Raw genomic sequence first — 22,110 nt, forward strand, 5'->3', positions numbered from 1 at the left:
TCATTTATCAACTATTGCATAGCAGCTGCTTGACCTTTCTAGTACAGAGAAAATTACATAAATCTACCCCATATTTTGAAAAATAACCAAAACCCCCCTAACCGAAACTTACATAGCCCACCACATAAAAAGTTGGGTTGATCTCATCATGCAACAGATGACTAATGTATATATTAAGGCAAAAGGATTGTTTATGTTAGGGCAAAGGCCAGAAAGTTAAGAACAACTTAGAAAAATGTGACAGAAAGTTATGAACAAAAAAGAAAAAAAAAGAATATGGGAACAAAAAAGAAGCTAGGATATGATAACAAGAAAATTGTAGCAAAGAAATGTGAACTTTACTCAACCAATTATTCCCTACATGGGAAACTGATTTGTTTATTAAACCAAAGTATTTATGCAAATGCAAACTTATATTTAATGTCACTACAAAATTACCTTCTCCTTCATTCCTCAGCAACCTTGAAAAATGTATAGGATAAGATCAAGTTGTTTATTCCATCCATTTTAGGATCTGTTTCAAACTCAGGGTCAATATAAAAGAATACCTGCAAACGTGATTAACAACTCAGTAGCTGATAACTACAAGCACATCTAAAACTAGAAATGCTTCAAGAGACAATCTCACCACACACATCACTATGATTATCAAGTTCACCCTTTACTCAATAATCAAAACCATGGTTTACCAATAACCACCACAAAGGTGGATTGCTAGAAACGAAGATTTGATGGTCTTGCTACATTGACATGTTACTTTGGCAAGACCGTCTCATGTAAGCACTTCTCAAACTCTAAAACACTAATAAGAATAAAAATTGCAGCTTACAGGCATGTCAATCTGCTCCCCCGGAAGAAGGCGCTGCTCCTCAAAGCAAAAGCATTGTATTTTATTGAAGTAAACTGCAGCCTAAAATAAGCAAAAACCAGGTCATTTCCCATCCTTATAATTAAAAATAAATAAATAAATAAAAACAATCAACTAGTAATCCACAATCTTGGGTTATCTAAACAATCCCAATGAAATGTGCACTAGGCAGGCAAGCTTCAAGGAAGAAAATTGGACAAGCACTCAACAAACTGACCTGGCTTTCTTGTCAGTCAAAAATAAATTCAGAATAAAACATCTAAATAATACAGTATTAGCCATTCAATAAAACTTTTTAATGATGTAGTAACAGTACATGGTTGGCATGACCAAATAAAATATAATCAATTAACCATGAACGACTACAAACAATAGACCCCAGGGGTTGGCCTAAGTGGTGAAGAGAAAGACTTCCCTTGTGAAAGACTAGAGTTCAAATAGCATGACCTTCTATATGTGAAAGACCAGGGTATGAATAACTTTAGGTTGACTAGCAATGTACCAAGATAAATCACACTTGATTTACCTAATGCAGTGGTTGTGGATCTACTCACTACACTCTAAGGTTACCTGTCCAACACTTTTTCACCAAAAAAGAAATAGAGTAGATTCAATGTCGGGTAATACAGTTGCACTCATCAAAGAATAGTTCCTAAGACTCAATGGAGACACTAATAAAATAAAAGCAGTATAATCTCAACAGAGACTAACTCATAAAGGTTTGGCCTAATTTAATAGAATAATATAGACCAATGAACCATCCAAATAGTGCTCGAACTGCCAGCCATTAAATGATAAGACATCAATAATCATTACCTTCATTGGGGTGACATTATATGTAGAAACACCAGTTATTGGAGCTGAACTTCGATTTTCAGCAGTATAAAATGCAAGGGCACTTTCTCCAGGCTTGACCCTTACCTACAGAAGGAGGAAATGATTCTAATGAAATCCTTAACTCTATATTAAAAAAAAAATAAGAAATTCAGTACAGTACATTATGATAACCATATTACTCAAAGAGATTTTGAATGAGTTAGAATGTGATTGTGAGTGCTGTAACACGAAAGTGAACAAGGATCACCTCTCTTTGTGTAGGAATAAATTTCCATGGCATTCCATCAGCAACATCAGCATTAAATTGCACCACAATCTCCCTAAAGATTTAAAAAAGAAATAAAGAAAAAAACTGTGTCAAGAAAGGCAATGGAGCACAGAGTAAATTTCATCAAGTCAGTAACCAATTAAACATACTCATAAGATAACAAATTCTTAAAAACAACAAGATCGTTGACCCTTATAACCAGAAATATAATAGCTTCCACTTCCATTTATTTATAGGGATTCCCAATTTGCTAGAAGTTGGTGTATAATTTAAACAAGGCATCACATCATAAATAATATAATTTTTCAAATTATAAAACATCTCATAAAGCAGGAGGGAAAAAACATACTTCAGGAAGATGGGATGACGTTATCATAATGTTCTAAATTCAAACAAAAATATATTACATTATCTTCTTGGTCTTCAATTATTTTTCATTTCACAAGTTCAGGAAAAACAAGTTGCACACTCTACGGTTTGTAAGTAGAGAGAGAGAAGATATGCATTCCTAAGAAATAAGAATAACAAAGCTCTAATCAAGTTTTTAGAATCAAGAAGTATAAAAAATACACCTTGAAGTGACTGTTCCTTCTTTTGTATGCCGCGCAATCTTTTCTTCAACACTCTAAAGACAAACAATAACATTTCATAATAATTTACAGTTACACCAGAGGCTGCACAGTACACTAGAAGAGAAAAAATTATGAGAAAAAATGAAATACATACACAGCCTCACCTCACGGCGCTGAACAGTTCCCCCATAACCAGTAGCTTGGCAAAATGTTCTATACAAAGGGACAGCAGCATAAGTACAACCCACCATCCCGAAAACCAACAATGTGAGGTAAAGAAGCATTTTCTGTGATTTTTGCTGTGTGGAAGCATGAGAAGTGTAGTGTCTCTGAAAACTAAGCAAAGAATTAGATCTCCAAAGAGATCTAGAGCCAAAAGACCGAGCTTCACAAGACTTGCTAACCAAACCACTGCTATATCCACATCTTGGCATCAAACCTAATAGACCATTATATCTGGTTGTACTTTTATAACTCGACCATGAAACATTGTGCATATGCCTGTAGGATAAAAAGCCAAATAGAATTCCAAAGAATTCTAGCAGATAAATAGACAAAATATATATGTATTCTATTAATAATATAAATGTTAATAATTGCGATAAAAGATACTAAAAAAAATACCTAGAATGTTGCAGGAAAGGCCACAAATGAGTTCTACTTGAAAGCCTTGACAGTGACATATTTCTAAATATCAAAGCGCACACACGCAATGGCATTAGAAAGTAGAAATAAACAAACCAAAAATATGTTCGCAGTATGTTTGATGTAATTCTTTGTAAAAAACTTTATTAAAAAAAAAAAAATTTAATCACAAAAACCCTCCTCAATCACCCTCCTAAATCAACAACAAAGAAATAAAAGGACAACAGATGATCGAGACCAGCCTCTAATAGAAATCCCATATAAGGATAAAAATTATTTTACTTAATTCCTACAAATTTCCCAACGCAACAATCTCATATAAAGTTAGTAGCAAACGTCACCATTCATTCAAATGATAAAAACAAAATTCTTAAACAAAAGCCAACTAAAAAATGCAACAAATCCACAACGAAATTCAAAATTACAATTAACTCAAACAAGGTTTAAGTCCAACAATTCTAAAATTTATGAAAAAATTACATACTTCAGGTAGGCGGTGGCTGCTTTCAAGTGGGTATTGCTGGCTGGCAGCTGGCTGTGTGGTGATGATCAGAGGTTGAGAGGAGAGAAACGTCTGGTTTTTTATTTTAGCTTTTAGGTTATAGCCGTTTAAACAGTGATTTCTGTGTGGACTTTTATACACTTATTTAACACCTGAATTGGAAAAAAAAAAAAACAAAAATTCCAGTTTTTAGAAATTAGTTTTAGTATTTCAAGGGGTAAAATAGAGAGAATAACATTATTTCCTTAAAAAAAAAAATCAGAACAGTCTTATTTTTAATTAAAATTACCAAAAACCCAATCTCCATTGATAAATGGGCAATCTTATATGCATATTATTATATTATGTATACGAGGGATTATTATATAATTAACTATTAATTTATTTTTAATTTAAAATTATTTAATTATATAATTTCACAATATTAATATAATTTAAAATGTTTGACTGGCTGTAGTTTTATCGTTAGGAGATTCCTTATAGCAGCAGGGAGGAGCAAATTGCTTTTCCTTCCAGTTTAAGTTGTTTGAGTGAATGATTATGTTGATATGGATGGTCAATGCCTCTAGGACTATCACTTTCTTATGGCAGTTTTATGTCCTGGACCCTAAAGCCAACAACTTGCCGCTAGTTTGATTGTTTTTATAGGAATACAATTTGTTGGTACTGAGATTTACACCAATTACATGAAGAGACAATAGAGAAAATCAGACAGTTTCAAGGATGTCATGAGTTTACATCTACGATAATGATATTATTTGAGAGATTAGAGTTAAATGTATGAGTATTTTGTTAAGTACAAAAGTATATGATTTAATGAATATCGTTGTGATCTCTATATAGTAGAAGAGTAACTACGCCTTGATCATCATGATACCTGAAATTGTAATAATAATTTAAAAATAATAAAAAATTGTTATTTAATATTAAACAAATTATGAAGATCATAACAGACATGAATCTTTACTATCTATTTATAATTTCTAGATGAGATTGTGCCTTATTTAAGGGTTCTTCTCAATTTGCTCACTAGTATAATATTTGTCTACTATTCATTGACTGCCTTTACGATACGTAGGTGGATGTTTACTATTAAATGCAAGTATGATAAAAGTATAAAAAGATACGATGTAGGACTTGTGGCAAAATATTATGCTCAAACCAGTGGATTCGATTATTAAAAAACCTTCGCTCCAGACGTAAATTTTAACTGACCTCTTTACTAGTTAGATGTTTAAAAAAATAAAAGAAAAAAAACTTTTTCGAATATAGATTTGGAAAAAGGAGGTCTTTCTTAACCCTCCACCGGGTTTCAAAGAAAGGATTGAGAAAGGGAAAGTTTGATGGTTGAAGAAATTTTTATATGATCTTAAACAGTCTCAAAAGCCAGGTTTGACTGTTTTGGGAAGGTTATCAGAGGACATCGTTATTGCTAAAGTCAAATTGATCATTCGGTGTTTTACAAACATGCAAAGGATGGGAAAGTAGATGATATGATTTTTACTACATAGAGCTACAAAATTTGAAGGAAATTTCGGCTTAGAGACTGGAAATCAAAGACTTTGGATTCGCTAACGTACTTTCTGAAACACCCACTGAACCAAACCTTAAACTGTAATCTGCCAAAGTTGGAAGTGTGGTCAATATGGAGTGGTACCAAAGGTTGGTTGGTAAGTTAATTTATTAATCATACAAACGACCAGAACAGCCTTTGTTGTCACTATAGTTAGTTAGTTTATGCACTCACCACCAGGATCGATGCACTTTGAAGCAGTGTATAGGATCATGAGGTTTTAAAGGGAACACCAAAAAAGGTCTATTATTCAAGAAACGTAAACATCTACAAGTATAGGTCTACACATGCAAATTGGGCTGACATTGTTACTATGGAAGATCAACATCATACCATCAAAATACCTTTATAATTTAACAATCTTTCCCGATAATAATTTCATAATATAGAACACAAACTGCAGTCTTTTCCAAGCAAAAGGAAAAACATATAAAAAGAGGATGTAAGGAGATAGCAAGTCATGCAAAATTAAAGACTATTTATCCACGAAGCTGCTGTATCCCAAACGAAAGTGTGCATAGCATAAGTCCCATTAAAGCCAGAAATCCATATTTCCTGCACAGGATTTAAAGAAATGAACTGAATAAATCCTTGAACTCAGCATATCAAGACTGTAAATTCAGATTTCCAGTTTGTAATTTATTGTCAGGTTTCAACATAATTGTTGTGAGAGTTACAGCAAGCTCATGATCAAGTCAACAACTTTCCACTACAACTACACAAAGATGTATAAAATTTTTATTCATATGGATTTTTAGTAGTTTCATGCGTAAACAAACAAAACATCGTTCAAATCTCTTTTATACTACACTATGCTTTCACAGGTTGCCATTCTATAAAAACTTCTTTAAAGGAGACTTATAAGAAGTAAATTTATAATTGACGTCATTGTGTGATGTTGGTACGATTTTATGCCAGTAGAGTTTACATCACCAGATACAATGTTTTCTCAATAACTGTCATGCGTCTCCGTTATGCAATTGCTTCTCCCTAATAGCAGATGGTATGCTAGAATTTTCACTCTCTTCATATCCCCAATAGCAGATGATATAGACAATTGCTTCTCCATTATGTAAGGGTCACAAGCAAAAACTCTTCATTTCTATCCAAATTATACTAAAAGATCACCACTCTACTTAACATACATTCCTTCCCATCTCCATCTTATGTACAAAAACTATAGGATCAGACATCAGGTGTCACCAAGCATGACAAAACCTTTCTTTAGGAAAGCCATGGCCTATTCTGTGTGGAATTAGACTAACCATTTTTCTTTCTTTAGAATAGATTCAAAAAATAACGATGCATGTTTTCAAAGAAAAATATGATCAGCAAACCACATTGAACAGAGATTAGGTTAATGAGTATATTGTTATGCCATTATTTCATAAGTTTTCTAACATGTTTTATTGTAATGATAAATCTGGCCAAGAATATTCTAGAGCATGAAATATAGAATATCAATAGAAAAAGGCAATCAAGTGAAGGTATTGATCCTGCAATAGTCGATTTACGTCATGTTTCTCATCTTGAGCTTATTTCTGCCTTAATTGTACATTTTATCATCTAATACTAATTTGATGTGGTTGCATAGAGATACCATATCATAAATTCAAATCACTGAATTTTCCCTTCGTGAATCTCTACAACTTCCAATTATCACCGTGTCAATTTGATAAGCAAATAATAAAATTATAAGGATCTTATAAAATACAAGCACTAGCTGATCGGTACATTTTCATCATATCATTACATTCTACAAGACCACCATATATAAAAGTAACACTTTTCAACAGCGTTTTTAACCTTAGTGTTATTACATTGCAACATTTCTTCAACATGACCTTTTCATTTTTAGTATTCCTCTTGCCCCCTACTAGCTCAATATCAAAGTATTGTATAAAATGCTCATTTCAACAGTTTAGTTATCAAAAAGTAGATATTTTCATGCCCATCATTTATAACCCTATGTTGAATTGGCGGTTTGATATTCATTTACTATCATTGTCAAGAATTCAAGTAAGGCAGGACAGAGGCAAAGGAAAAGACTTAACAGTCATAACTCTACCTAACAGGAAATCAACATTTTAACATATTTTTACTTATTAGTTTTAGCTAACTTGAGGACCAATATCCATCACATTTCAACAACACTAACTGTCAACCTGGTATAATAGGAATTCACCTATATTTTAAAATTTTTCATATCTTTTCCCTTTGCATATGAAGAACCCACTTTAAACATCAACGGAGTATGAATAAGAGAGAATGTTCAAGCATCACTGTAAACTATGATAATATGGTTTCAAAACTTGTATGCCTATCAATGATTTGCCACTGACTCAGCATTTTCAAATAATTCAACAATTTTCATTGATATGCTCATACAAGAATAAAGAGAAGTCCTGTCTAATCCTTTTTTATTCATTTATTTTTAACATTTCTGATCCTTCTATTGTCAGTGGCCATGAATATCAAATTAAGAATTTCATGGCAACACAATTCCGGCCTTAATTTTCTTTTATCAGTCAAAAGCGGTATAAAAAACTACATTTTAAAACTTAAGACCATTAAAATTTTATCTATGCACAAGCATGTAAACTAGAATAGTAAAGTACAAAATAGAACAAAAAAAGAAAAAAACTCATATATAATAATGCATCTAAAGAGATTATTTAATAGTAATAAAGTAATTGAGTAAAGAAATAAAGAAACAAACCCAATGGTGAGGCGCTTTTGAGGATCACCAGTAGCGTATCCGTTGAAATAGAAAATCCGAGTGACAATATAAAAGGAGCCAAGTGCAGCACATATACAAGGATGACTAATACCTCCCAAAATCATCAACAAGAAGAAAATAGGCATCAATTCCAAAGAGTTCTGATGTCCCCTCTGGACCACCAAATCCAAATACAAAAATATGTTATTATCACAACAGAATTTCATCCAAAGATTAATCAGAAGCATTTCCAACCAATCAATTACCTGAACACAGTTAAACAACTTTGCATCTTTGTTTTCCGATTCTGTAGCATACATGGTTGGATAAGGCACTTTATATCTGTGTTTTTCAACCAGAAAAGATCAGTACTTCATTACGAGTGGAGATAAACAAAGAAACTGAAAGTATAAACAAAGTATATGAAGAAGAAAGAAAGACACCCAAAATTTCTTATATTTTGATGCTCAAAATATGATAAGTTTAGTTCTATAACAATAAAAATGCCCAGAAAAAAGATATCAAAAGATGGAGAAGAGACGAAACATACTGTTTGCGGGCTTTGCCAACTCGGAAGGACATCCAGAAATTAGTAAAACAGTAAAAGACGAGAACAATAGCGACATATCCGTATTCTTTAGGGAGGAATTGAGTGACAGCCATGGCGATGAGGGTGAGTTTAGTTAAACACTGGGTTATGATAAGGGTTGACCGACAGATAATTTTCTTTATGTAGTTGTGGTTTTAGCATTTAACTTTACACGCGGAAGTTTGGAAACTCATAGAAACGAACGGCCAGGTTCAATTCCAGAGCTGCAGCCAATAAGGTAATGCTAAAACAAGCAGCTGTTAATCGGACCTATCGAACCCGGCTCTGATTTGTTCAAGTTAATTCATAAAAAAAAATTTGGACATACTTATTTGGCCTAATATTTTCAAATTCAAACCTAATAATTTAATATCCAAATCAGTTCGAAATCTAAATTCTATCCGATCTGAAATTTAATTGAATAATCAAGCCTCAGGTTACCAGATCCAATTGGCAGTCCTAGTTGTTGTCTCTGTTAGGCTATAATTAATAAGGTAATTCTAAACAAGCGGTCGCAGCCACTGTAATTAACGACTTGATATAAAAACAAACGGCCATGAATCTATGACCAATTCCACGGCTTCGGCCTCCTTCAAAAAGTAATGGCCAAACGACTATTTCCCACCCAAGGTATGCTGTAATGACAAGTTTCCTTCCTTTAACTATGGAAATACCAAACACCCACCCATGGCCAGTTAAAAGTAATGGGGTTAAGGGTAAAATTGTCATTTTCTCTATAATATTAAAAAATAAACTAAAATATAATTTCCTTTTGCCCCCCTAAAGTTTGAAAACAAAAATTTCCCCCCAGCCTAAGTTTAAGAAAATGGCAGTTTCACCCTAGGGTTTGGTTTTGAAATCTCCGGCGACCTCTCCGGCTCCGTTGCCGACGGCTTCTCCCTCCCGAAGAATCCTCTCCTTCCGGTGATCGGTTTCCTCCCATTTGGAGGCCCGATCGTCGCTGGAAGAAGACGGTTGTCTTCCCTGGGAAGCCGATCGTCTTCCCAGACGAAGACGACGGCTTCGTCTTCGTCTGGGAAGACGAAGAACTTCGTCTTCCCCGACGAAGTTCTTCGTCTCCCACCGCTTTTCCGGCGACGATCGGGCCTCCAAATGGGAGGAAACCGATCACCGGAAGGAGAGGATTCTTCGGGAGGGAGAAGCCGTCGGCAACGGAGCCGGAGAGGTCGCCGGAGATTTCAAAACCAAACCCTAGGGTGAAACTGCCATTTTCTTAAACTTAGGCTGGGGGGAAATTTTTGTTTTCAAACTTTAGGGGGGCAAAAGGAGATAAAATTTTCAGGCGTTAGGGTTCTGTTAAATTTAACTGGCCATGGGTGGGTGTTTGGTATTTCCATAGTTAAAGGGGGGAAACTTGTCATTACAGCATACCTTGGGTGGGAAATAGTCGTTTGGCCAAAAGTAATTTCTTAATACTTAGTTGGATTGGATTTGGTCAGATTCAGCTTTTGAGGCCCAAAAGACATCTGAGAACGATCACATTGGTGGGCCAAGGCCCATTCGTCCTTGTTATAATCTTATTTTCATCAACTTGCTTTCCTTCTTTAAATTAGGTGCCCTAGACAATTCACCTTTTCTTGTCCAAATGTACTCTTGGAATTCTTGAGAAAAAATCGTTGGTCGTGCAAAAATTTGAAGCCAATCTAATGTGTAGGTCTCCAGTCTTGTTTCATAAAATAATATTAATTAAGAAGAAACAGAAAATAATTTTATGGAAGACAAAGAGATATGAAGAAACAATCGAATGCTTTTAATATCTTTAATATTAATTAAATTAAATAATATTATTGAATTTCATGTTTGAAGTTGAAGTTTCCCCAGTTTTCTTCTTTAAATTAATAGGTATTTAAAATTTATTTATTTCCCAATAAAATAATGCAAAATTGCTTGAAGAACAAAACACTATATATGGGATTAATTAATTAATTAACTTTAAGTTTTATTAACTTGAAATTAATTTGAGATGATGAAATTGGGAAAATTTATAATAATAAGAAGAATAAGGCCGACAAGAAAACAAAAGGCTTTTTATAAAGGGAAATTGAGTGATGGATTGAGAGAATAAAAATGTTGTCCTATCTTACAAAAGAAAAACCTGTTGAAAGTGAAAAGTATGGATTGCCCAAAAGGAAAAGTATATCACTCCACCAACGCTTCCAACTCATCCTATTTTGCCACGTGGATATTCTCTTTTTTCCACATGCCTAAAGCTGGTCCCACATGACCCCACCTCCCCCCTACTCTTTCAATTCCTCGGCTTCGCTTTTCTCAATCCATGTGTGCCACCATGAACGAACTTATGAATGTTAATTAAAATGATACCAAGTTTTGTGTTAATGATTTTAAACTATTATTACAAGAAAAGAAATATTTTAATCCAATAAATTACAATAAAGATTGATGATTTATATATAGTCTAATTCTAAATATGTTAATAGAATATCAATTAATTGTCAATTTATTTGGTTTAATAATTAGATATAGTCATTTTATTGGAAGCCAAGGAACTTGATAGTGAACTTGAAGTTGAAGGTACATAATTGATTGTGATTTTATGTCACCTTTAACATATTCATTATTCAATTGCAAAGAGTTGATGAGAGGGGAAGAGAGAAAGAATGAGAAAGAGATAAAATTGAACAATCGTACGGATTTTTTTGTGTATTGTATATGATTCCCCAATAGACTTCACTTTTTTACTTCTCTTCGAAGAAAGAGAAAATATGACGTCTCTTATACCCAGATTGGTAAATGATCCAATTATGACTCTTCTTTTTTCTTTTTTTGAAAGAGTTGACAAATACTAAAATAACCCTATTGTTTTCTATATTTATTTTGGTTGCTATTCAACAATCTCAAAGTTTCTTTTTGTTTTTGATTTTTGTAAATACTGTTATATGCATAATTTTATACACAAAAAATGATATTTTATCATATTATCAAGTAGTTTTTATTAGAGATAAAACAATATTCAATCACATAGTAATATGTCATTGTTTATGTAAAAAATTACACATATTATTTTTATACATAGTTTTATTGTTATAATTAGTATTATAAATATTTAAGTTGATGTATTAATAGATTAATTAATCGTATCTTTTACAACTTATTTTGAGAAGTAGTGTTATGTGCACAATTTTATATACAAACAATGACGTGTTATTATAAGATTAGACAGTAAAAAATTAAAAATAAAACAATATCTAATTATATAGTAACACATCATTATTTATACATAAAGTTGTAAATAAGAGTTGTGCATATAATTTTATTATATTTTGGGTTTAATATATCTCTTTGAGGAAAATTTTAATTCACAAAGCTTAGTAGTAGGCTCCATTATTCCTCATTTTAACTCTTGTTTGCATCTTAATTATAATTCACAAAGCTTCAATCAAAATTTATGGAATTTTATTAATCATACAACGACGTGGAGTGAGTCATTATATACAATGATTTGATTAAAGAGAACATGTCTTATGTATTTGATGTCACAATTTATAATTAAATCATTTAATTATGATTTTTTATTTAATAAACCAAATCATGCTTTATTGTTTACGGTTTAAGATTTACCAAATCATAAAGAAAAGATCGAGAAGGAGAAGGAGAAGGAGAAGATCTTGATGGATCGTGATAAAGAATAAAATATTACTTTGTGGTAATACTAGAATGATCGGCGATTAAACTGGATAGAATGCACAAATAAGGAAAGGAAATATGCATGTGGGAAAGTGATGAGAAAATTTTAATTAGAACCGCCGCCGAAATTCGTTGTCCACAGTTGATCGTTAACGTAGATACTTGTTCTTGCATGTGAAGGCAGGAAATGTATCGTCACGTGGATATTTTATTCCAAGAAACACAAGTCTGAAGAATGGGATAACTGGAGAGAGAAAGACACATTTTATTTTATTAATCGCATTAATATTTGTTCAAGCTTGAAATGGAAGATAATGAGAATCATTGATGGGAAAGGAAGAACCAAAAGATAAAGAGGGCTAAGGAAGTTAGAGGTGGCAGCTGGCTTGCTTTTTCTACCTTTTTTCTTATCAAAAACCCCCACATTTTCTTCTTTTCGTAACCCTAAGCTCTCTCTCTCTCAATTCAATTCTCTCTCCCTTTGAACTTTCTTCTGTATATCAACATCAGAAGTTCATCAAATACTTACATTGATGGCTCCTGTTTCATTGCCACCTGGTTTTCGGTTCCATCCAACGGATGAGGAGCTCGTGGTGTATTATCTCAAGAGGAAAATCAATGGTCGAAGCATTGAATTAGAGATCATCCCTGAAGTTGATCTCTACAAGTGTGAGCCTTGGGACTTACCAGGTAATTCCTTTTTTATTTTTTCATGGTCTTCATGCTTTTGAGATCATTTTTTCAGAGACAGTTAAACAATTGTGTAGCTTGTCGGTTCCATACTTACAAATATAACAAATGAATTACACATAAATTAAGAAAAAGTTTTCTTATTATTAATATCAATATTTACCTAAAACTTATGTGGAGCACCTATCAACCATTCATTGAATATAGTTATTAAGAAGCTAGATATTATAAGCAGAAGAAACTAATTTAATCAAAAGTTTAACTTTAAAATTTGCATAGTATTGAACCGTCTCCAACTCCTTTAGGAAATTGGTTGAATGTATGTTTCTGAAGCCAATAATATATTTTTTTGTAATCAGAGAATTCCGTCTAGATTAGTTGAACGAATAAACCTTATATCATAATAATTAGAGTCAGAACTATTACATTAGATAAATTAAAATTTCACATACATGAAACAAACTCATACCCAAACTTTCTCTTTAGAAATTCTAATGTTCTATCAATTTTGTTAACTATTTTTTTTAACTCAAAATTTTTGTGACATTATCTAATATCACTTTTTCTCTTTATGTATATTTTTATTTGTTTTTCTACATAAGATTTTTCATTTAATAATTTTTAGTATTATAAATTATCTACTAAGGTCACAATATATTTTTAGTGGGTACAATTGCCAATTAAAATGAAATTTAATGGGAAATTCATATATTTTAACATTTTGTGGGTCAAGTGATCTCAATCGTCTTACTACAGCTACACCCTACTTTTTATGAAGTTGATATATATGACTTTTCTTTTTGTTTGATTTTTATTCTCATATATGTTTATCGAATCTAATTACAACATATCATGCTTTTATTATTAGCCAAATATCTTAAACTTTTGCATGAAATATCTCAAGTACAATCGGAACTATAAGAAAAAAAATCCTCACGAAGTATCCTCCTCGACCCTTGACTCTGTCTATGCCACAAAGATTTTTTTTTTTTTTTTCAATACAATTTCCTTCCTTTGCTTTCTCATGAGGCAATGTATAAAACAAGCTTCATGGAAGACCAAGTCAAAAAGTACGTGCCAATTAAAGTATTACTATGTTGCTAGGGCTGAGTTCTAAGCCACGTTTTGCTATCTTTTGTATATTTTAAATCATCCCTTAATATTCTAATTTATAAAAGTTCGTTTCTTCTGATATAGTCACTTTGGATCACTGTATAGTTTGCTTGGAATAGAGGTTTCATAGTTTTTTTTTTTTTAAATGGATTTTCTATTATTTATCATGTTAATATTATGAATTATATCAATATGTCTTCATGCTCTCATTTCCACTCAAAATATTTTCTTTTTCTTCAGTCACCAGTTTAAGCTAAAAATGGGAAGAATTTGATACATACCCTTTTGACTTTTTATGAATTTAAAGAGGTGAATTAAAAATATATATGCAGGGAAGTCAATATTACCCAGCAAAGATCTGGAATGGTATTTCTTCAGTCCTCGTGATCGCAAATACCCCAATGGATCAAGGACGAATCGTGCAACCAAAGCTGGATATTGGAAGGCCACAGGAAAAGATAGAAAAGTGAACTCTCAGACTCGTTCTGTGGGCATGAAGAAAACCCTAGTTTACTACAGAGGGAGAGCCCCCCATGGCATTCGAACTCATTGGGTTATGCATGAATATCGCCTTGATGAACGTGAATGTGAAACTGATACAGGCTTGCTGGTAAACTTATTTTCGTTTTCCTTTAATTTTCCCAAACCCTTATAATTCTCTTACTTAATGGGAGAGAGTCAACAAGGGCTGAGTGAAGGCTTATGATTCCACTGACATTAAAAGCGGTTGGTTATCATGATTTTATTTTTAAGTTTTACAAAACAAAACATGTTTATAGCTTACACACCATTAATCATGTGAAATGTATATACATATCTAACATTTGTTCAATGTTTTGGGGATATAGGATTTGTCTAGGGTGTTAGACCCCTCCTATTTTGTATCTATCTTAAGACAAAATTCTGTTTATTTCTTTTCCAGGATGCATATGCTCTTTGTCGTGTGTTCAAGAAGAGTGCAATTGCCCCGAAGGTTGGGGAGCATTATGCCGCTACAACTAGTAATCAAATGATGAATGAACATTCATCTGGGGAGATTGATTTATATACAGAGAGACGATGCAATGGATTTGAGAGCTCAGGTTATCCAATGGCATATGGAACATGTTTACCTAGCAATGCCAATGAACCACCCATTGATCTCAGTGGGACACAAGAGGAAAAGTGGACACAGTTCTTATCAGACGAGGCACTTGGCTACACAACTCCATTTTCAAACTGTGGAACCTCTTCATACCATCCTTCCAAGGTAAATTTTTTCACTCAAACAATTAATTTTCCATCGATGAATACTATTTATAGATCAATAATAAAATAATTAATTAATTTGTTTACAGATTGATATAGCAATAGAGTGTGCAAAGCTGCAACATCGGCTCTCGCTGCCTCCATTGGAGGTGGAAGATTTTTCTCAAGGTTGCTATACAGACTTCAAAATGCAGCACTCGCACTCAACTTCCTCTCTGGGGGGAATTACAAATGAAGGAAATATACTGCAGGAAATTCTTTCAGTTTCTCATGCATCACAGCAACTCTTGAATCAATCAAACCTTCAAGATACATGGGGTGGAAATTACAGTGCCCATGTGGATGATTTTAGTTTTATAACTGGGGAAGATAATCACTATAATCCAAGTAATGTAATGAATTGTGTTAGATATAATGACAATTGGGGAGATCTGAATACAAAATCAATAGAAATCGGAGGCTTGGATGAAGAAATCAGACCAGAGAGGATGGTAGAGAAATTGAGATGGGTAGGAATGTCCAACGAGGATTTAGAAAAGGTACGTACCTTAAAATTGTATTTACATGTGTACAAACATATTCATGCAACTTATGTGGTAGTATGTGATTCACTGATTTTGAAGTATAAATAATTACATCAACCAATCAGAAACTATCATTTAAATTTGAACATATATAATGTATCTGATGGATTATATGTATTTTGAATCCTTTATTACAGAGTTTAATGGAAGAACAGAAGATTGTTCCCGTAGAAAAGATTTCAAGTTTTAAAAGAACAGACGTAGGTGAAGCTCAAGGTATTAGTTATATATTATAGTTAAAGCAATAATTCCTTCTTTTCTATGTTGGCATAAAAATTTTCTGGTTTTCTCTATTGAAACGTTCCTTACCTTCAGGTGAAACTTCGCATAATAGTTGTTTGGGATTCAATGACTCAGAAATCAATGATTTTTCTCTTGAATTTATCGACGATGAACCCAGTGGGAACAATCATGAAGACATTGCAGATGGATTTGCAAGCTCACCAAGCTTTGAGGTGGTGGAGGAAATTAAAGTGAATCATGGAATGTTTATTTCAACCCGCCAAGAAGCAGCCACATTCTTTCACCAAATAGTGCCTTCGCAGACGATTCAGGTCCACTTTAACCCGGTAGAGAAGGCAGAGACACAGTTTCCAAGGCATGAGAAACAAGGGAAATTCTTCAGAAAGTTCATTCATCTGTGGACGGGAATAGCTGTTGCAGTTGTGTGTGCGGTGGCATTTGATCTCTTAATGCTTCTTTTTCATGTTGGGAAAACGGAGAAATTGATGGATGAAGATTGCTCTAACAGTTTGAAGGGGATGAAAATATTGTCAGCTAGAGATAAAGATTTCTCTGTTAATATAAGGAGTGGTGGGCGTCATTCTATGGTATTTTTGAAGAAGTTAGGGCTTTTTGTCACCATTTCCTTTGCTCTATGTACCATGTGGGCAACAGTGTAGATGTTGACATCCTTCTAACTGTAGTTGATAGTTTTGGGAAGGGATTAGATGAACCTTCTCCAAAATTGGAGGCTGACATCTTAATTAATTGACTGTGTTGTATACTGGTACCTATAATTGTTATTCATTGGATATTTTAATAAAAATTCGTATTTTATTTACTCAATGCAAACTGATATAAATTCTGTCAACTTATGATTCTTTTCCATCTAGGATATTACACCCTTTGTGCTTCCTTCCTTTCTCCTTGAAACCTTGTGCTTACTGGCTTATAAAGAGCCAAAAAGCTCATTGATGGTTATAGTGTCCAGATCTTTGGACTCTTTAATAATGTCCACCTTTGAATTGAACTTGGCAGGCAAACTTGCAAGTACTTTCAGCACTGCTACGTGCCTCTCCATGAATTTTCAAACTATCAATCTTTTTCATCTTCAAACTTTCAAACTCCCTTCTCAAAGTCACCAACTTTGGCTGATTTCACCTTATCTGACCCCTCAAATTCAAGTTGAAGCATCTCGCAAACATTTTTGGCTTCATCTTCTATAAGAATTCTAAAAAATATGACCTCAATACGCCCACTTTGTGTGCAGGACTCCATCTTACAATTCTTCGTAAGCATCACAGAGAATATCCCATAAGCCATTGGCCTTAGCAAAATCTTCATTCGCTCAGCCCAATGCATGTAGTGTTCCCTAGAAAAATACAATGCAGCAAGCATGGATGGTCCATGTGTATGGGCCATGAATGTTGGTGTGGCTTTTCTTAGAACAGAGATAGTGTGTTAAGATTTTTTAAGGTCCCAAAAGAACTCATAATGCTCTAATACCATCTAGCTTCAAGTTTTGCTAAAAACCAAAAAGAAGTTGCTATATTCATTCATGGCCAGAAAACACCTTTATATAGGAGTTGAACTTCAAAGTATGCGCACATAGTTGTGACTAATTCATACCTAGTTAAGATGAAGACTCTCAATAAATATTCAATACCTCAAACGTTTTTCTTATAAAATGATCTTTAAGTTATGTTAAACAATAACTACCAGTCTTTGTAAGGTTATGGGAAGATGGGAAAGGAAATGGCCTTTTTCGACTGACCATTGCGGATCAAGCATACTTTGTCCCACCCACCATGTAATTACAGCTTGTGAATGCACAGCCAAAAAAAATTGAGACCTGTGAACCACAGCTGGATGAAACATTAAAAATGACAGCAAAAATGCAAGTGTTTAAACATATTCAAACTAAATCTAAATGAACCATGCGATTAAAATTAGCTTATCAAAGGAAGACAACTTATAGGATTTAGATCTAGATTTTTAATATTAAAGGAAGACAAGTTACAGTTTGAAGTGGCGGTGGTGGTGGTGCATAGCACATGGGGGCAGGACATGAAGGCAAGACAAAGAAGATAAGAGTGAAAAACAAAAAGAAAAGAGCTGACAAATAAGGCAAAGAAAGTTACATTGGTTCACGGGTCAGCAACTGTTTCAATTCCATTAACAAAAAAGAACGTCTCACATGTCGACAAAATCATCAAATAATTCACATTTCCAAAACTTCTTTCTCTCTCACTCACGCCGATTCTGTATGCTAGGGTGAAGAGGGTTACAGAGAGTAGATAAAAAGTAGGTTTTGTTTGGAGCTTCTTCAGTAAAAGCATGTTTTCTTCTTCTTCTGCTTCTTGGAAGTTTCAGCTGGTTGTTTTGTTGTTAAGTTGTGGATGGTTTAGAGGTGGGAATGGTGATATATCAAAAGTGGAAGATGCCCAGAATTTCCATGTATATTATGGACAAACCTTCAAAGTTATCAAGAATTCTGTCGATGGCCGGAGCTACCTTCTCATCCAGGTACCTTTTTTCTACCGTATTTTAATTACCTCAAGAGGAGGTACATTTTAGCTAATTTGATGCAGCATATGAAGACAACTTGAGAGGGAATTAGGGAGATGTGAATTTAATTATATTTATTGGATGAGAATAGTGGTTACAATACAATATTGGTTCTGGTACCTACTATTTGTAGGTAATAAAATATATTTAAATTAACAGTAAATATAAAAACACTTTTTCTTAACAAGAAAATTTTATTTGGGTCGGAGCCGATGCATTCGGATGAAACCCAGGCCTAGTAAAATATAAAAACATTAGGTTATTAGCAAAATAAAACTACTTATATGTCCAATCTATGAAAATACTTTTAATGTGCCATGTATTGTTACAAAATAGACCTTAGGAAGCCGGTGCAATCTGTTTTAAGATGGCCCTTACAGTCCTGGACCATATATGGCCCTTTTATCGGAACTCGGCCCAAAATGATACTGTCTAGCTGTTAGGAAAAATAATAAAAAAATTATATTATATATTTTTATTTTATAATTTAAATATATAATTAAATAATTTTAAATTAAAAATAAAATAATATATAACCATATAATAATACATATTTTATATATATAATTATATATAAAAAATATATTTTTACCATTGTTTTTTAAAATAACATATTTTTCAAACTCTCCCCATTTTAGATATCAATTTTGCTTGGTTAAAGGGTATTTAATCTTTTACATTTCTCCTTCTCTGCCGTCTCCCTGTTCTTCCTCTCCCTTTTCCTATCAGTCCTCCTCTCTTTCGTATTCTATTCCCTTTTCCTTCTTCCCTCTTCTCTTGTGTTCCGTAGCTTGGATTTTGGATGAGTATTTTTTGTGGTGGAGAGAGTGAAGTCATCATGAGTGTTGGCAGTGGCCGGGGTGGTGTGTGGCTGCAAGGTAGGTGCCACTTGCTCATCGTAATTTGTGGAGGCATTGATGGTTGGTATTTTGTAGTTCGTGACGGTGAGTTAGTGGTGGAAGGATGGGGTCAATAGTGGTGTTGGTAATGACAGTTGTAATATATGGGTGATTGGTGTTGGTGGCGATGGTGGGGGCAGTGTGGTGGCAGTGTATGGAATTCGTTGGCTTTGGAAGTAGCAAAATATTCATAGTGGTGGTGGTGGAATATATAAACAATTTTTATGCCTTTCGTCAAGAAATCAATTTTTATTTCACCAAGTTAATTACTTGAAATTGGGGATGAGTGTTAATTAAATTCAGTCTCCCTCCAACTGGATTAAATTAAACAGAACAACTCAAGAATGGCAGAAAGAACAAAGTATTGCACCACCAGAATCAAATCCTTTGTCGTTCCATTGTCAAACTATTCAGTCGATACTGATTTCTTTCCAGGTATCAACTCAATTGAATCAAGACTCTCAATAATGTCAGTTTTCTCTTTATTATTAATTTATGGCCTTCTCTAACTCCTTTTCCTTTTTTTTTTTAAATAATAAATCGATCAGTTTCCTTTTTCGAGGTAAGGACCACGACCTTCTGTACCGATGAAATTATAAATGGTTTTACTTCATTTATCATAAACACTTGATTAAATTCTTTCTGTCCACAGCTACTAGGATTGTTAGAGAGCATGAAGGGCATTACATCGAGCTCATTGGCTTCAGAATGTGTAATGAAATTGTACCAAGGAGGACAGATAGACATAATCAACAAAACTGAGCCACAGCAACTTTCACAATATGCAGCCTTTTTCACTAGCCTGAGCGAGCAGGCACAAGCCTGCAATTTCGTGAATTTTGGTTCTCTTAGGGAGGATTATCCTCTTCAGGTAATCACCCATCAAGTCAGTTTAGACAAATAAAATAAAAATATGGCAACATTTTTTTTATTAATAATCTTTTTTTTTTTCCCCATAATTTGTAAATATAACAGCGAGCAGAGTGGATAAAGTTTCTGGGAGTTTTTGCAAACGTTGAAAGGAGAGCTAACCAAGTATACAGTGCAGTAAGTATACATTTACAAACAAATCTTATTAACTTGTTTGTATAATTTGATGGTGGTGAAATAATTTTTTTATAAGTATAATTTTATTTATTAATTAAAGGGATACATTTACTAAAAAGTGTTTGATAGTATATTTTTGCAGGTGAAAACAAATTACTTGTGCCTGAATAAATTAGCAGCAAGCAAGACACAATCATTCAAACCAATTGTTGCTTGGATGGAGCTAAATAATGTTTGTAGCTATAAAAAAATATATAAATATGTATTTCTTTGTCATGAAATAATATTTTGCCATTGGAGAAACACTAACACATGTTTTTAATTGAATTACTTGTATTTTCAGCAGGGTATATGGTCTTTTACTCAGGAAACTTTCAAGTTGAAGGTACAATACAAACTCAATCTTCAGTTTTTATATGGAAGCATATAAATTAATTTTACCTCACATGGCTCAGATTTATTATTTTCCTTTTTTTTTTTTTTCATTTTTCATGTATTAAATGGGAAGAACAGTTTGTGGAAGATGCAGGTGGAGAAAATGTGGATAACTCTATCAACATGAAGACTTTTAACATCTCCAATCCTGATGATTTGGATGAATTGCATGCCATTCTTTGTGTAAGTTTTTTAGATTAAACTTAAACCAATTTTTCATCAATTTTAAGGTTTTATCCCATACATCTTCTTGCGGGTTTATTAATTCTTAAATTTACTCGCAGTTTTAAAAAGCTATTAAAAAAATCTCTTATAGTTTTGAGTATCCAATTGAGTAATATTGTGTTTATAAAATTTAGACAGTGGATGTTGTAATCGACGGAACGTATACTTCCGATCCGGTGAATTACAATCTATCTACATTTCTCAAAAATATTGATGGCCAAGATAATTTCTGCTTTGCTTTCATTACAAATCAAAGCTTATGGAGATATGATAAAAGAATTCAAAATAACTCAATCACCCTTGGTAAGTATCTTTCATTTCATTTTTTTGTTATATAATTAATTTTCTTTTTTCCATTTTCTTTTATTACTTATTATTATAATTTTTGCATCATTTTTGTGCATTTTAAAACTGAAGATTGGTATAATGGGGCTGTGGCCCAACCTCAACTGGTATTAGCAGATCTCATTGAAGCTGTATTTCCTACTGGAAATTACACCACCACATTCTTTAGAAACATTGCAAAGGTATTTAATTAATTTTCTAAAAATAATTCCAAGTTTATTTTACCATTTCATAGAATGTAACATAATATAAGATTTTTTTATGTGTAATTATTTTATATTATGCAGGGAGAAGGTGTTGTAAATATTGATGCTAGCATGTGTGATAGGGAAATTTCCATTGCAATGGAGCCAACAATTATTCCTTGCCAATAGCAACATACATTAATTATTATCATCTTAATATTTTCCTATGGATTTTCCAGAACTTTACATGAATGATTCCTGGTAAAAGATATCGATGCCAGAAAATGTTTGAATCTTTTGTTTTCTGAAA

The 22,110-nt window shown here is 33.1% G+C and overlaps 4 protein-coding genes across 6 annotated transcripts; 2 read left to right on the forward strand and 2 right to left on the reverse strand.

Moving 5' to 3' along the window:
- Window positions 1-277: 277 nt before the first annotated feature.
- LOC123224710 (cytochrome c oxidase assembly protein COX11, mitochondrial) lies at window positions 278-3,830 on the reverse strand. Of its 2 annotated transcripts, none has more exons than XM_044648405.1 (8): window positions 3,675-3,830; window positions 3,170-3,232; window positions 2,710-3,046; window positions 2,546-2,598; window positions 1,953-2,025; window positions 1,685-1,789; window positions 830-910; window positions 278-548 (listed from the first exon to the last, which is right to left on the reverse strand). In XM_044648405.1, exons 2-8 carry the CDS (start codon window positions 3,226-3,228, stop codon window positions 447-449), a joined length of 810 nt encoding a protein of 269 aa, XP_044504340.1. In that variant the 5' UTR covers window positions 3,229-3,232; window positions 3,675-3,830; the 3' UTR covers window positions 278-446. The 2 variants fall into 2 exon arrangements, with proteins under 2 accessions (XP_044504340.1, XP_044504341.1); XM_044648406.1 differs by having other exon boundaries at window positions 2,710-3,083; window positions 3,675-3,810.
- Window positions 3,831-5,595: 1,765 nt separating this feature from the next.
- Window positions 5,596-8,873, reverse strand: LOC123226527 (microsomal glutathione S-transferase 3). Its single transcript, XM_044651052.1, has 4 exons — window positions 8,535-8,873; window positions 8,251-8,326; window positions 7,985-8,157; window positions 5,596-5,820 (listed from the first exon to the last, which is right to left on the reverse strand). Exons 1-4 carry the CDS (start codon window positions 8,645-8,647, stop codon window positions 5,745-5,747), a joined length of 438 nt encoding a protein of 145 aa, XP_044506987.1. The 5' UTR covers window positions 8,648-8,873; the 3' UTR covers window positions 5,596-5,744.
- Window positions 8,874-12,669: 3,796 nt separating this feature from the next.
- On the forward strand, window positions 12,670-16,942 carry LOC123226206 (NAC domain-containing protein 86). Its single transcript, XM_044650740.1, has 6 exons — window positions 12,670-12,929; window positions 14,375-14,652; window positions 14,965-15,291; window positions 15,380-15,829; window positions 16,012-16,090; window positions 16,190-16,942. The coding sequence occupies exons 1-6, from the start codon at window positions 12,773-12,775 to the stop codon at window positions 16,774-16,776; spliced, it is 1,878 nt and encodes a 625-aa protein (XP_044506675.1). The 5' UTR covers window positions 12,670-12,772; the 3' UTR covers window positions 16,777-16,942.
- Window positions 16,943-18,247: 1,305 nt separating this feature from the next.
- Window positions 18,248-22,105, forward strand: LOC123226040. Of its 2 annotated transcripts, none has more exons than XM_044650494.1 (11): window positions 18,248-18,622; window positions 19,896-19,998; window positions 20,112-20,125; window positions 20,216-20,434; window positions 20,539-20,610; window positions 20,753-20,842; window positions 20,957-20,995; window positions 21,124-21,228; window positions 21,405-21,573; window positions 21,688-21,797; window positions 21,903-22,105. In XM_044650494.1, the coding sequence occupies exons 1-11, from the start codon at window positions 18,434-18,436 to the stop codon at window positions 21,987-21,989; spliced, it is 1,197 nt and encodes a 398-aa protein (XP_044506429.1). In that variant the 5' UTR covers window positions 18,248-18,433; the 3' UTR covers window positions 21,990-22,105. The 2 variants fall into 2 exon arrangements, with proteins under 2 accessions (XP_044506429.1, XP_044506428.1); XM_044650493.1 differs by having other exon boundaries at window positions 18,253-18,622; window positions 20,954-20,995.
- Window positions 22,106-22,110: the final 5 nt, after the last annotated feature.

This window comes from Mangifera indica, chromosome 9 (genome assembly GCF_011075055.1).
Source record: "Mangifera indica cultivar Alphonso chromosome 9, CATAS_Mindica_2.1, whole genome shotgun sequence".
Lineage (NCBI taxonomy): Eukaryota > Viridiplantae > Streptophyta > Magnoliopsida > Sapindales > Anacardiaceae > Mangifera > Mangifera indica.